The sequence below is a fragment of the Lepisosteus platostomus genome, chromosome 13 (assembly GCF_059453375.1).
Source record: "Lepisosteus platostomus isolate fLepPlt1 chromosome 13, fLepPlt1.hap1, whole genome shotgun sequence".
NCBI classification, from domain to species: Eukaryota; Metazoa; Chordata; class Actinopteri; order Semionotiformes; family Lepisosteidae; genus Lepisosteus; species Lepisosteus platostomus.
Window position 1 is genome coordinate 15,647,646 of NC_142623.1, and position 15,814 is coordinate 15,663,459.

General features: G+C 47.9%; 2 protein-coding genes across 3 annotated transcripts in view; both read right to left on the reverse strand.

Moving 5' to 3' along the window:
• tyk2 (tyrosine kinase 2) overlaps positions 1 to 2,095 on the reverse strand; it is a 42,428-nt gene extending 40,333 nt beyond the window's left edge. Inside the window, exon 1 of the mRNA XM_088603466.1 lies at positions 1,890 to 2,095. The gene's annotated coding sequence lies outside the window, so the exon portion shown is untranslated. The remainder of the gene's footprint in view (positions 1 to 1,889) is intronic.
• A 3,105-nt stretch (positions 2,096 to 5,200) lies between these two features.
• cdc37 (cell division cycle 37 homolog (S. cerevisiae)) lies at positions 5,201 to 15,470 on the reverse strand. 2 transcript variants are annotated; one of them, XM_088603468.1, is made up of 9 exons: positions 15,336 to 15,470; positions 15,065 to 15,223; positions 12,931 to 13,212; positions 11,510 to 11,615; positions 11,042 to 11,157; positions 9,187 to 9,309; positions 8,694 to 8,876; positions 8,076 to 8,147; positions 5,201 to 7,436 (listed from the first exon to the last, which is right to left on the reverse strand). In XM_088603468.1, the coding sequence occupies exons 2-9, from the start codon at positions 15,170 to 15,172 to the stop codon at positions 7,296 to 7,298; spliced, it is 1,131 nt and encodes a 376-aa protein (XP_088459594.1). In that variant the 5' UTR covers positions 15,173 to 15,223; positions 15,336 to 15,470; the 3' UTR covers positions 5,201 to 7,295. The 2 variants fall into 2 exon arrangements, with proteins under 2 accessions (XP_088459594.1, XP_088459595.1); XM_088603469.1 differs by having other exon boundaries at positions 15,354 to 15,456.
• Positions 15,471 to 15,814: the final 344 nt, after the last annotated feature.

The window sequence follows — 15,814 nt, forward strand, 5'->3', positions numbered from 1 at the left end:
TGTCTGTGCTCTTCTGAAAGAGACCCTATCTGCATCGAGGGATTTCCCCCACCGCCATCCGCATGAGGGCATCGGATTACTCCCACCGCCTGTTACATGACGCATCGAGGGGGACCGCGGCAATGCAGCAGCAGCAACAAAAAAAAAAATCCTCTACAATTACAACGCATTAACTATCTTAAACGGCCATGTGTGTCCTATCGCAGCCCTCCATGGACTTGAAAAGTAGGGGTTCCAGCGTGCCCGCTGACGTACGGGGGAGTCTGGTCTGCAGCCCGCTGTCGCTGGGCGCACATTTTCATTTCCGTCGACAGCGACCTTTACAATCCAGCGACGAGGGTTCGTGCGCGCAGCCCCCAGTCTACCCGAGGCACAGCTGGAAACAATGGCGAACTGCACCCCCCGTTTCTGCCCTACCATGGGTTTTCCACCCCTTCTCGGTCGAGCGCGTTGGTCTGTGCACACAGACCAACGGGCTGAGATCAAGGACTTCTGTCCGCACGATGGAAGGCAGGTGAATTTCTCGCACGGCTCATGGAAAAGATGCAGACGGCTGAAGCGTTCTGCTCTTAGCGGTTTCATTCCGTGAAGTGCTGGACAGCGGTTCATCAATATCGCCAGCGAGGGTGCCGGGCTGGGCGCCCCGATATCCCCCGCGCGGTTTGTTTACACGCCGTTGATCCCAGCGCGGGCCTGCCGTTGAGGAATTGCCCGCATCCGCCACAACAGCACCCGAATAAAAAACAAAACGCCGATTCGCGTCAAAGCTTCTACACAGGCGTACTTTGACGAAGACCAAAAAGAGCAAAGTAAAGTGAAAATCTGGTCTACCTGTCGCGATAACCAGCGGTACATACCCCGCAGCCTTGTCATTTTGTAGGATATTTAATAAGTGCCTTGCGAGCTACACAGCAGTCCCCCCCGAAGTCTGTTACGCACGTTGAGCACTTTACTCATCGCATGAGTGTGCATCATTCCAAGCGCGTTTCTGTTTCGGTGGCTGTTGGCTCGTCTCCGTGCAATAACGACTATTAAACAGAACACCCCGCAGAAGGGAGGGGGGGACGTGCAATGCAAAGGATCCCAGATGCATCCGAACCCACAACCCTGCGCGTGCATCTGCCCGACCTGCGGAGCCGCGAGCCCAGACGCCAAAGGGGCGCATACCTGAGGAACTGCTCGTGAACAACGTCAACACCGTCCGAGCCGCCGGCGTGTGCGTCCTGTCATCGCAACACGGCAGCCGGGCTCCAGCCCACAAACACAACAGTAACGATCCGGGGGGAAAGGACAGCAAAAGACGAGGTTAACCTATTTAAAAAAAAAACACCGACCTGAAAACTGCTTCTCCCCGCGAAGATTAATCACCGCGTTTTATTGTACACGTTTACAAGGCAACAGGTTATTTTGGACGCAAAACAAACCGCCCCTTTTCATTTTAATATACTCCGGGCTCTTTCGCACAAGATGCATCAGTATATATTTAGTACATGGGGAAAAAAACAACTCCTTTTTCCGCACGCGAACCAAGAAACCCAAGACAACCCGGCCTTCCGGAACCTACAACAAACACTGGAGTAGCCAACAACGCCATACATTAGACGTCAGCACAGTGGGGTAGCAAACGGCTGGCATTAAAAGCAAAGGGGAAAAAAAAACAATAAAGTGTTAAAGCTACTTTGCCCCACTGCTGTTGCATATTCGTGCGATCAGACGTCACAGGTAAACAGTGCCATGTTTCTGACAGCTTTTCTCACAGCCCCGCGTCTCAATGCTGTCCAGGGCCTTAAGCAAAGATCAGTTAACTAAAAAAAGCGCTTCTTGGGGGGGAAAACCCCCCAACAAAAACAATAAACGCAATAAGAAGAGCAATAATAAAGCGCGCTTACTTTTGCTGGTAAAAGCTGAAGGTAGCGGTTATCACGACGATGAAGGACGAATGCACCGGTGGCTTTCAGCTTGCGGAATCCAGTGCTAGATGACACCTTGGTACCCCGAATCCCAGGCTACACCCACACATTCCCAGAGCTGGCGCTTCGCAGGCCAGTCCGAGACGAATGAAACCACGAGCTGCTGCGCCCGAGAAGGAAAAAAAAAAGAGAACGCCCCTAAAGCACGTGAAACGCGCATGCACCGTGGAGCGCCGCGGAGCATCGTGGGACTTGTAGTCGTAATACTCAGGGACCGTCTTCCCTCACCCCCTTACTTTTTATTTTGGTAGTGTGGAGATTTTGAACTTTGCCCCCTTCCGCTCCAGCAACGCCAACGGGATAGCAAAAGGTGACGTCTCTACCAGAGTGCTGGGGTGATTTTTTTTCATTGATCTGTACTGTCGCAGAAAAAGCGAGAACCCCTGAAGTCCCTAAAAAGTATTTAAATATTCACAACGTTGCCGTGGTGTGAAAGAGTGCACAAACACCTGGTTCATCGCTTTTCGTATAGCTGTATGAAAAACAGTTACTATTTTGGTACATCGTTACTGTTTGGGATCTGGATACAGTATTAAAAACAAGCCAGTAATTAATACATAATAACAAATATATTGGTGTGCGTAGCAGTGTGTGTGTGTGTGTTTTGTATTTCACTTTCAAATTCGTGGCATGTACTGCGTCTTCCATGAGGCGTATTCAAAAACAAATTTTACTGATATTTGGGCATGCGATTGCAATCAATACATTCCTCAGAAGAAACGCTGTTTTTTTATCTGTCAATCCATTCGATATGAAGCCGGTTTTACCACACGACCCTCGGTCGGTAAGGGCGATCGCTCTTAGACAGAACCAACAGAATATTCTGTACTTTCCTGTCCTCTCTGCCTGCGGCTGAGGTCCACTTTCTGTTTCCTCTTTACTGTAAGACGGTATCACTTCTCCCAAGTCATCTCTGCCGAGGAAAGCCAAGGCTGACGCTGCAGATCTACGAAATGTGAAATCCCGTTTTCTAAAAAAGGAATTAATAGAGGTTATAAACGAGAGGAGGCCACGCGAGCTGCCCAGTGTGGTAATGAATAACCAGTTGGTTCCAGGGCCCCATCGCTCTCAGCTGTTTCCTGAGACAATCCAGGGGTATCGCCTTCAACAACACGGCTGGCTAGCTTGTTCCACGCTCCTACCACTCTCTGGGTAAGGAGGCGCCACCTGTTCTTGATTTAAATGCAGCTTTTTAGTCATTTCCATTGGCGTCCTTGGGTTCGTGTTTCACTGGTTAAAACCAATACCGACCCCATCATCCACTGCAGAGAAGTAAAGGACCTTGTGTTGCCATAGAGCTCACCCGATTTACCAGAACCGAAAGAGCGGCATCTAGTGCTCGCCTGAGGGAACTGCACTGTCTTCGATTAAAGATAGAGGAGGGCGCGGAAGAGGGGGGGATACAGTTTCAATTTTATGACGTCGTTTCGTCGCTTACGAGGTCTATTAATTACCAACACTCCCAAAACCCCAGAGAATATTGGGGTCACAGCAGGGCCTAGGGATCTTACCTTGGCCAGGGTGCTCCTCCCCAGGTCCTGACATCCGGGGCCCCTGTAACTCACTCCAACTCAGCCCTCTTCACCATGATCTTCATCTCGGTTATTGGGCTTAACTGGATCAGTGTAACAGTTTCTCCCAGCCTTGCAGGAGCTGGTGCTTCGGACGTCCAGAGGTAACCTGCAGACACACTGGCCAGTCTGGGAGCAGGGCTGAAGACCCCGGGCTCAGGCCTTCGAGATAAGTGACGATAGGGGTGTGCAACACCAGTTTCGGAGAACAACTGGAGAGCTCCATAATCTGCTTCTAACTGCACAACTGATTGATCCAATGGAGTATTTCAAAGCTCAGCTGGGACAGACAGCCCCCCCACTCTGGGCCTCAAGGGCTGCTGTCCGGCTGTCCAGCAGGTTTGATGGGTCTCTCTAAACCCCCAGCTCCTCACGAACCAAACGAGGCTTCAGCTTGTCCAATTGAGCAAATAACTTCAACTCGGTAATTAAGAGCCCCGGGAGACGAGAAGGAGAATCGGAGATGTTGTGGCCTCCCGAGACTGGAGATGTGCATGACTCCTCTGAGCCCATATCCTTCCTCCCTGGGCCCAGTGGCTTCTGCTGTTTATTCCCTGCGAGCTCTCAACTACACAGCAGGTCGAATGACCTCATTAACTGCTGTACCTCATTGTAATAATTCCAACCTGGCACCAGAGCATTTTATAGGTCAGGAATTCCCAGTCCTGGTGCTGGAGACCCACACGCTCACCTGCTGGATTGCGTACCAGCCCAGTTCTCAGTGACACGACTGAAGCCTCAGTTGACCTCATAGAATTAATGTGAATTCTTTGATATCAGCTCTTAAACATGTTGGAGGTTGCCTGTGAACTATTGCATTTCTTAAGTGCAATAAAATCTCAAACTTTTTACTGGGAAAGAACTGTTCAAATCAGGCGACTTGTTAGTTTAATTAAGACTTCAATTCAATAATTAAACGCAGATGCGATGAAAACCAGGAAGTGCGTGGACCTGCAGGAGCAGGATTAGGAACCCTTTTTACTAGTAACTAAACTTTAAAGGAGCTCAATCTCCTGCTTTATGAATGTAATAGAGATTAAGAAACATGCTAGATGTATCTAATATGGAAATAATTAGGTTAATGGATTAATTGACTGCTCAGGGTGGATCAAAAGCCAGAAGACACCAGGCCTTCTCCACCAGGCTCTGAGCCCCTATTCCACATACCAGCCCTACCCAGCCTGCCTCAGTTCCTAACCACTCCACTGCTGTAAGTCAGAGCAAGCAGCTCTGCGTTTGTTAGATTGATTTCAGTAATCAGCCATTAAAGAATCACTGTGCGCATAAGAGCCAGCTTCTACAAAATTCGCCCATGGAGAGCACTGGAAATGCTACATCAGGCAGTTTGCCTCCGTTCCTGAAGGGCCTACTGTCTTCTGTTCCAAACTAATCAGTCAATTAATCTAATTGTCTTTATTTAGGGTTATAATAAGGATTTCTTTAGTTGATTTACTGAAATTCATGACATTAAAGGTACAGTTACCTATGAAAACACCCAAAAACCTAGTTAGGAGTATTACAGTTGTACAGCTAAATAATTAGCCCAAATATCTGAAAGCTTTTTGTTTGGAACAACCAAAAAAATCTCATTGAGTTTGACATCCCTGTGCTACTGATTGCGTAGGTCCTTACTAAACAAATTACCAGAGAACCAAAGAATCAATGGAAATTCACTCAGATTTATTACTGCCCTCAGTACTGGGGATGAACCAGCCCATAAAAATGTTTGCAGTCGTCTGTGACATATTCAATGTCAATTTAAATGTCCTGAAGTTACAATATTTCATCAGTTTCCTTACAGTTTACCGCAGTAAAGTGAATTGACTGCTTTGTAATGGCAAAGGAAAATGAGAGACAAAAGGCTTAAGCTAAAGTGTATTTTTTCCTTGCACAAAATATTTTTCTAAACAGACCCGCTATTACCATTTTTCACATGAGAGACAATTGACGGCATTTCTGAAGGCACAGTTCACAATATATTTACGGCAGAAGAGTCCTCACTTCCAGATGAGCAAATGATTTCTGTAATACTCCAGAAATGGATTTTATTACACAAAAAATAACAATTGATTTGGGAATGAAAATGATTATGAACAAGACCATGTGCATTCAGCATTTTATAATGCTTAAAATATCCAACTGCTGTTATATTTTGACATTTGGTGATTATCTTTTTAAGTCATGTTTGAAAAACAACATTAACAAAAACAAAAACCAGGATTTAGGAACAGAACCAATTAAATGAGCGGAAACCTTTTCGACAGTTACAGAGATGTATGCAACTCTTGAGTGAAAGCATAGGCTTTTATTTGTGTTTAATTATGGGGCTTCTGCCACACATGTTGGTGTTGGAATGAACTAATTACAGATCAAGCAAAACACAAGGACGCTCTGCGGTCAGAGAACCAGTCAAAATTTGCATTAAAAAGTCAAGCACAGGCAGTTTCTCTATCGCTTTCATACACAAAACAGATAGAAATTTCCATTAGGCTGATGGATTTAGAAGAGATTCCACAGTCCACAAGTGAAGAAAGTAATCTTCTAGAGCACACTGCTAACACTACAGGAATCTGTAGATTCGGTCTTCTAGCAGTAGCATACCTGTAGCTAGTCATTCTTTCTACCCCGACTATTAAGAAACGCTCCCGATACATATAAAACAAACATCAGTGTGACGTTTTCGATTTACTCTCCGTGGATATGCTCACAAAAACCACAAGCCTTCATCCCAGGTATTTAAATATAACAGTATATGCTGTATGCAGTAGCTTGCAGTTAACAAACAGATTAACAAATGCAAATAAATTCACAACTTTGATGCCCTGGATTCATGCCAAAAATAAAGTCACCTCACTTTAGTGCCCAATTCCGCATCACAACAGACACACTGGTAGGGTTCCTTTTGTGGAGCGGTTTGATCCATCCCGGGTGTTCCATGCTGCAGACCTCTTATATAAACTGTTCTGACGGGGCAGAAAGCAGTACGAGTCCATTAAGCTAATACATTAATTTGATATATTCCCCTAGTCATGGCTCACATATCATGCAGGTTTTCCTATGCCCTTTGTCAAATAGGAAAGAAAGTGAAGAAAAGGGGCGATTTGATTTTTCCAATTAGTCGACCAAAGCAACGGAGATCGGAGGTGGTGCTCAAACCCTGCCGCACCTCCAACACCGGAGCTGCCCAGCCCTGGTTCAAATACAAGGGGCTGCAGGCTGCAGGAAGACCTGGAATGGCTCAAAGTGTCTGAGCACAAGCCCGGGAAAGAGCCACAACTGCAGCTGCCTCTTGCCAGCTCTCAGACCCGCTCCCCAAAGCCACCAGCACGCCAAACACACACCGAGATCGCTCAGAGAAGAGCACCGGGCTTTGGACTCGATGGCAGAGGGAAAACAAACAAACAAACAAACAAACACCAATGAGCAAAATAAAAACCTAAAAAATACGGCTTTAGGATTTCCTCCACAATGGCTGGTCCTCGGCAGGAGGGCAACTCCTTACCACAGTGCTTTTTCTACCTGGCAAAAGCCAACCTTCTCCCAGTGTGCCAGGACAGCCAGCAGCTTCTCGTTCAGGTGGGAACGACAGGCAGGGGGCGGGGCGGGGCGGGGTCTGCACGCACACACAACGGCGAGGAGGCCGCAGAGCAGGGCGCGACCTGAGGAGGGATGGGGTGAAGGGGCACGTCTAGGGTTGTAGAAAAATAAAGGGTGCCGGGGGAAGGGGCAGTTCAGTGTTGGCCGAGTCTCTTCCTTATTTCTTTTCCTCTTCCGCCTCCTTTTTCGCCTCCTCGTACACCGGCTCCTCTTCTTCCGCCTTCTCCGCTCCCTCTGTCCTGGAGTTGGGCACCCACAGCCCGGAGTCGATGCATCTCTGCATGTGGTGCTTGGCTTCCTGTTGAGAGAGACGGGGGGAGGGGGGTTAGTGTTCAGACAAAGAGACACAGCCAGGATACATATTGCTAGCGAGGAAACCATGATCTTCTGGTCCTAAAATTCTTTGATTCACATTGTTTAATTAGTCCCCATTTTCTGAGCTCCCAGAGCTGTGGCCAGGATACTGGCGGTGCACTGCGCGCAGGGCCTGCTGCCGATGCTGCCAGAGAAGGACACAATTTAAATGGCATATGCAGGTGTGTCGTGGAACCCAGAACAGTTCTCTCTGCTTCAGGAAAGTGCAAATATTCTTTTTAGAAAAAATTCTCAATAGCTGGAAAAACAGCACATAATGCAATCAATGTCAATCTCATTTAGCCTGTTCATTAATTGCATTTATTTAAGTGCTTTTCACTTAAAGGTGGTTCCTAAACTGGCTACCTCATGGATGCATGTGCTCTTTAAGGACAGTGCTCGTTAATTCCACAGCATATTTACATTTATCGGGAGTCAACCAATCTCTGTTAAGCAGAGGTGTAAACCACCAGAATTTCATCTGCCTGAAGCCTTAGACCTATAGAAACCATGTATACCCATGTGAAACCAGAAGAAACCCCTGATATACACAGATGAACTGGGGGCAAGACAGAAACGTTACCGTCGGATCCATTTTGCTGATGACGTCTTGCAACAGCTGTATGTCCTTCTCATCAAAGCACTTCTGCATCTCCTGCGGAATTGAAAGAGAAGCCGTTTGAAAATCTTGGATACAGCTCCACAACCATCCACCAATAAGCACAGGGCATGTGTTCATCTCTGCTCCTGCCGAAATGAGCTGGCCTTAAACGTTTAACGACTCTCCATTTGCTATTCATTTTCCAAAAGAGCAGGGGCTTTGAAAAAAACAAAAAGCACTTCATTTCTTAAGCATTGTTTTTTCCAATTATATTTAAAAACAACACAAAGTCCATTATTTTTTCAAGCCTCTCATCTCCTCTTGCTGTGCAAGCCCATAAATCACACTAGGGTGCCGGAGAATTGCATTTTCTGTCAGCCCCCTGTTTAGAGCCTGGGGCCCTGGAGGACAACAGCCCCGGCAATTCTGGAGGGAGCTGCAGGACGTCACTTGCTTATCAGGCCTCTCTTCTACCATTTAGTTAGCGGTGTTATTAAACTGAAACGGCACCCTTAAGGTCTGCCCTCACAAGCTTTTACAGCCCCGCCCTGCAAGCACCCATTGAACTGTGGGTAACGACGGAGAGCAGGAGACACGCACCAGTGGGAGCGTGTCGTAGACCTCGACAGGGTCGAGCCCCCCGGGGCCCAGGCGCTTCTGACGCTCCTCCTCCTCGAACTCCTTCATGGCCTTCTCGATCCGGATCTTCGCCCGGCCCCGCACGCGCTCCTTGAAGGCCTCCAGCTCGTCGTTGAAGGCGTCCTGGTACTGCTGGTCGGCCGTCTGCGAGAGATGCGGCTTTTCCGTTAGCGACGGCTCTCACAGGCGTCCCCCCCCCCACGAGACACAGACAAACAGTCGTTCCCCAAGGGGAAGTCATTACATCTCCACAATGTCTAGTGCTTGTAAGCAATTTATAGTGCTTATGAGGCAGCAATAAGCCTACGACATCTCTGTTGACATCGCTGTACCTTCACAAACAGCACAAAGCAGAAAAAGAGCCTGCCGGATGCTATGAGTCAGTACACCTCTGTTCACCCTGCACTGGTACCAGCAGCACATCGGGGTGCAGAAGAGCTGCTGGAGGGCCCACCTTGATCTTGGTGAAGAACTGCCGGAAGCAGCCCCTGGGGTCCACCTTCAGGCTCTTGGCTAGCTCCAGGATGAACTGCATCACTATGGTCTGGTGGGCAACCTGCTCCATCAGTGCGTGTTTCTGCAGAGAGACCCCCCACACACACAGGACATGAGTAAATCTTCAGTGACAGTGCTGATGCTACAGAGCCTGCAGAAAAGAGGTCGAGTACCACACCTCCCTATCTACACCTCCGACTGGGAGATCCAGCTCCCTTTTCATCGATTTGTTTCTTGCTGATGGGCTGGGCATTATAAGGCTGCAACAAAACCCTGCACCGCAATAACCTGGAAGGTCAGATTGGACTGCTTCTGAACCAGGGATGACAGCTATGCTGAAACTACGGGTTTCACAAGCTGTGACAGTTTCACTTCTCTGAGTCACCTGTGGATTGTGAAGACGGTCTTCATGTGCCATTTCACTGCAGCCTCAGTCCTGTTTCAGATACCTAAAATGTTCTGATATTTTAAATGTGTGCACTGGTGTCCTGCCTTTGCCCTGTTGCTTGCCAAAATGGGCTCCAGCTCCCCCCCCCACCCCCGTGACCCGTGAAGGTGGTTACAAAATGGATGGATGGAATTTCAAACTAACTTAAGTCAGAAAAATGCCAAAACAAGATTTCCGGGTGCATCTGCAAGATACTGTGTGCACTTGGGAATTCTGGACAATCGTTCAAAGGATTCCAACTTGCCGAAAGAATGCATTCAACTCCAGACAGGGAACAAGAGGAAGGAGAAATACTGAATCGTCTGGAGGCATGAAAAAGATACCAAGAACATCATGTGTAACACGTAATCCCATGGGGGACTCAGATCTGGACAGCACAGCACCCTGCGGGACGAAGGTCTCACCAATATCACTGCCCCTGGCAGCTTTTTAAGCAGGGGAAAACTGAAGTCTTCAGGAACGTCCAGGCCTTGGACACCAGAAAAACCTACTAACTCAAGTCAAACTGCTCTCAAACACTGTAGAGGGATTCAATGAAAAATTGCCGGTTCTTACAATTTTCTTCATGGTGAGAATTGTCTATGCGACAGTGAGACGTTTCTGTCAAGTTCACATGGACAGAAGTGTGTGCTGAACCAGCTGGAATGACTGAGCATTTTTGCTGTCAGGAACACTCCCTGAGTCTACTGAGGGGGCAGCTTTAACTTTCAATCCGGTTTGCCATACACGAGGAAGGGAGACCCACTCCCACTCTATGGCAGGTCAGTCCATTTCAGGTTTTCCCTTTTTGGGGCTCTTGGCTAAAGGCTTAACTGAGGGACTGATATTTCATTCTTTGCTCCATAGATTTAGGCCCAATGTTTTGCTCCTTCAACAGTACAATCTATACAAGAGCCTGCACACTGTCACACCAAGAATACAACAGGCTGCTGTACAACAGGGTGCCATTTTCACCCCTTATGAGTTTTCTAGGATATATCTCAGCCACTGTGTGGAGTTGATATGTTCTGCCTGTGTTTGTGTGAGCTTCCTCTGGGTGCGCCATTTATTCCCCAGTCCAAAGACATGCTAGTAGGTTAACTGGCTTCTGGGAAAACTGGCGCTGGCATGAGTGTTTTTGTGTCTGTGTCAGAGTCCATCCACCCTGCAGTGGACAGGTGTCCTGTCCATGGGGTGTCTTGCCTTGTGCCCGTTTTCTGTTGGGATATGCTCCAGCTCCCCTGTGACCCTGAACTGAAAGAAGGGGTTACAAAATAGATGGACATCTTGACCAGGACTCGGGTGAGACCAATTCCAGAGGCATGCCCCCCCACCCCCCCTCCCCATTTGGCCACAGCTGGACTGAGGTCAGGCAGGTGATGCTTACCTCCTCCACCTCCAGGTCAATGCACATGATGACAAGGTAGTTGGCCGTCTCTTCGCACACCAGGTGGGGGTTATCTGACAGGTACTTCTGACTGTCATCCCAGCGCCGTAGCATACCTGAGCACAACCGTGGCTGTTAGCACCCTGTCTGATAGCATGCTCAACATCCATACCTACGCAGACGTACAACAGGAACCAGAGGACAGGACAACAGAAAGGACTGCTGCAAAGGCCAAACCTGTTGCTTTTACAACAACACTGTAAATAAGAATTCTGAGAGGCAGGCTCTTCTACAGAGGCCAACTGCACTGGGTGTCATCTAATTTGCCTTGAGTAAATACAGAAAACATACAAGAACTGCACTTTACAGGTAGAACTTATGATATAGAAGGCTTATAAACTGGTCTAGATCTCACATTCCCTTAGTGTACGCAGTACCACATGGTGCTGAACAAATCCCCCAGCTTACCAAAGTGTTTGATCTGTTTCTCGTACTTCTCAACGAAGGTCTTGTGCTTCTGCTCCTTCTCCTCCTCCGTCTCCTCCTTATGCTCCGGCTTGACGTTGAGCACACTCTAAGGAGAGGGATAGTGCGGTCAGGCCAAAGCCCCCTTCTTTAGGACAGACTGGGCTTTACTGTGCACACTTAAAAGACTCCATCTAAGCCCTTCCCACGGAAAAACAGTCACAAAAGAACATTTGGTCTTTGAAGTTTAAAAACCCTGTGTCCATTTTCTTAAAAAAAACAGGGAATTCGGGAATTCAAAAACACAGCTGGGTTTGTTTTATCCCAGTTCCCATGGCTCTTTTTGTAAATCACTGTGTCCTTATTCTGAAATCGGACATCTGAATGCGCACCTGTGTCCTGTGAATAATTCTGAATAACCTCTTTGACTCAAGACTAAAGACACATAGATCCTTCGACTTACTTTTACTTGACACTCTTTGCAGTGTGGGAATTAATCCATTTTCGGCTTTAGGTTCTTGAGGTTTACTCCCTGGATTCCTTAAATAAGGAACTGCGTGAGATTTTTAGGTCATTTTTAGATCCCCGGATCTGTACACTTCACCAGATCTGGTAATGGGGAGAGATGCACCAAAGTAACAAGGTGAGGAGACCAGCTTCCTCATGAATCTGGAAATACACCTAGAGGCTTGGGGGCATTCTGAGCAGCCAACCAAACCACAACTTCATGTCTTCAGGAGGTGGGGTGAAAACATGGGAGGAGAATGCAAACTCCACACAGAATCGAACCCCAGACCCTCACAGCTGTGCTAATCTCCCTTGCCCATGTGCTGCCCTGCGTCTTTGGTCTATAAGGCTGCTAAGTATCAATCAAACCAGCAAGATGTGCCAAATGACCACTGCTCATCAGGAACCATTTTCTATCTTCTTGTTTTGTTACACTTGTATTGTACGTTCCCATCGTAATACCCACCCAGTTTTAACTGGCTCAGCATTTCATTACAGCTCCCAATAACCCCATGCAATAATCCCAATACCAAAAGAAGGCAAATAAGAAAGGGCAGTGTTGCTCCTCCGACCTTCTGGCTAAACAGCGCCAACAGTTGAACGTTGCCTTAGAGGCCAATCTGCATGAAACAGAGTTCTGGCCCTTGCTGGTGTCACTACAAAACCAGCAGGCACCCAGGATGTGGCAATAGCTGCCATTTGGCAGAGCTGACCCTGGCCCACTCATCTGAACCATAACCCCAGCAGTGCTCAGCCGGCAGCACGCCAGCACTCAGGGACATCTCAGTCACTGCCTGTTACAAGCGCGATCGAGGCTTGACCCCATGAAACCCGGGCCGCCGGCCTGCACAAAACTAAACTCGTTGGACTGGTTTTTGGCAGTGGTGGTGTTGGGGAGGACACACACACACACTAACCTTGCTGAAGCCCTCCCTGCTGAGGGTGTCCACATTCCAGGGCTGCTTCTTCTCCTCCCTGCGGTGCTCGTCCAGCTTTTTCTCCCACTTCTTCTCCTCCTTCCTCAGCTGCTGCTCCTCGGCCTGCAGCTTCGGCAGCTCCACCTTGGCGTCGTCCGTGCCCGAGATCTCCAGCTCCCGGATCTTCTTCTGCAGCTCCGCCGTCTTCCGCTTGGACTCCGTCAGCCCCTTCTCCATCTCTTCCCGCTTCTTCTGGAACTGCTCCATGCGCTCCACCCTGGCCTAATGGGGGAAGGAGGGCTGAGTAAGAGGCAGGGGAGCCATTTCCGAAGCTGTGCCTCACAGGGAAACGGCAGCCCCCAACAGAAAGAGAAAACACAGCTGGTGTATTTTACTGTATTCTGCAGTGACAAGGCCTTTAATCTGTATAAATTAAGAAAACCAATGATCCTGGTACAGTTCTCTCTGGTACCTATTACACCACCCCAGTTTGAGTATTCACTTTTTGTCTACTCCAGTTAGCACTTCTCCAGTTCCTGGGTACAACCACTGTATTACACGATTCTTGAAGAGATGCATCAGTGTATTCTCAATAATGTCTCATTTCCACGGCTAACAACTGGTAAGAAACCCATTTTATTTCACTTCCGCCTCCTTAAAAGTCCATTTCTTAAATTTCTGCTTCCTGGAAATTGTAATATTTTGCACTTTGGCACTCAGTCTGTAATGCACACAAAAACACTTCACAGCACAATATATTGTGCACACCATGCTGGTGGTGCACTCATCTGTTTTCTGTTAGCCTGTCTTGACTTTGAAGAGGCAAGATCTATACAAGCATCTCCTTGCAGATGCACTGACGAAGTGGGTGAGAGATTCTGCCATTGATAATCGTATTGGTCTTTGCCTTGGAAAAAGTCTCCCATTAAAACTGCTTCTTTTGCACATTTCTTTATTACACAGTGCCAAATTATAATCAGCATCTGCTGGTCTATATCTTACTCCTAACCCTGTACATTTGGAATGTTCCGTTAATGAGCCTGTCCCACACAGATCCAGAGACTCGAGCTTCCTGAAGCTGAAAACGTTTTATCTATACTGCTACAGCCCCTCCCCTCCTTCATCTTTCCTGCCTCTCTGGAACAGAGTGGAGTGTCTCCACTAATGTTACATTTCTCTCCATCATTCTCAGGTACCCAGGTCTCTGTGATTAAAATAACTTCACAACTGCCTGCTAACGTGGTAGCTTCTCTCTCTCCTCTACTTGGTTTCCCCTACTCCTAGCATTTAGATATAAGCACTTAAATACCTGATCATTTGATATGTTTTTCCCTTTGGCTCTCCATTGATCTATATTCCCCATGCAACTTCCTTTTCCGCTGTTTTTCTTCCTCCCACCTTCCTTTCTAGTTTCTAATGCCCTCCCCTCCCTTTGCGTCATTAATTATCGCAATTACTTCCCTCCTGTCAAAGGGCCGGGATGCTAAACATGTAGTTAAAAGTAAAATCAACCGAGAGTGAAGCAGCCAGGGGTTAATCCCCCCAGTGTGGGCGGGAGGGCCGGCACCAGCGGGCTAGAAAGAGCACAGCTGTTCGAGGGAAGTCGCATTCCGCCGGGATCAGAGCACTCCTGGCACAGCAGCCCCCTTCCGAAAGCAGGCAGGTCCCACCAGCAGCCGAGAGGCCGTGCAAAGCTGGGTTCCTGCCCTCTCACACCCAGCAATTGTGGCTGACAGCACCCCCAGAACCACATACGCGCATTAACAGCATCAACTGAGCACAAACAGCGCAGACCCCGGGGGGGATGTATTCCAAAACGTGTTGGGAAGACTTGAGGAGTGCTTGAAGTACCGCCTTTTTGCAAAAACACATCGTCGGGTCTTTGTTATTGGTGCACCACAAAGTACCGTGCACGAATCAAGGCAAGCTCTTAGGAGTAGGCATTTTAAATATTATAAAATAAAATGAATTGCCTTGTTACTCCAGTACTTTTTGCAGTCGTGGGCGGTGGATTAGTGAGCCCCTAACAGAAAGCTCCCCCGGCCCCTAGTAAAATTCTACGTTCACAGACATGCTTATGTGCCCTGCAAACGCCATCGCGATTCATTGTGTCAGGCCCGATTATTTAATTCACCTGGTGCCTCCAACGGAACAGGCTGGGGGTATCGATGTTGGGGTGAGTGTCGTCTTCATCATCAGATACTTCAATGTGATCCCACACGCTGTAGTCTATAGTTGTCATCTTCGCTGCGAGGTCGGATCAAGCACGGACAACCCGGCGCGTGAATGAACTCTAAAAGATAAGAAATACAGCACACAAACAAAAACCTCAACACTTATTGGCCCGGTGATCTAAATTTTGAAGCAATCTTTAAAAAAAACACCCCAAGAACACTCCAATCTACCTCCAACCCGTCACTCGCCTTGCCTCTGAATCTTTCTCGAAATCTCTTTTGCTTCCGTTTGAAGTGTGGAACGTCACTTCCGTACGGCCCCGGAGCCTCCCCTCTCTCGCGCCCCTTCGGGAAATCGATGAAGCGCCGCTCTGTTGCTCGCGGCGGAGCAGCAGGAGCGGCTCTCCAGCGTCGACGTCCCTCCCCCTTTGTGGCTCGAGTCTGGAAAAGACCATGCAAATATGGCTGCGCCCACCCGGGCAGCAGGCGGCCGGACATCCGTACGGCAAGAGAATAAGATCGAGATTATACTATAGGTATGAAGACTTAACAAAGATTTTTTTCCAAATTTAAATCAGCACTCCACATTAAAAACATGATTAACTCCAACTGGAAAATAATCTGTTAAACATTAGTCTAGGGTTGATATCCACAAAATTCGTTTTATATTAAAGTGGACTATTTCATTTTTAACTGACATTGTGCTACAG

Excerpts from the sequence above, each read along its gene's own strand:
- cdc37 (XM_088603468.1), bottom strand. The coding sequence starts at position 15,172 with ATGACAACTATAGACTACAGCGTGTGGGATCACATTGAAGTATCTGAT. Across the intron at positions 9,310-11,041 it reads TTGACCTGGAGGTGGAGGAG|AAACACGCACTGATGGAGCA; the intron begins GTAAGCATCACC and ends GTCTCTCTGCAG. Across the intron at positions 8,148-8,693 it reads TCTACGACACGCTCCCACTG|GAGATGCAGAAGTGCTTTGA; the intron begins GTGCGTGTCTCC and ends TCAATTCCGCAG.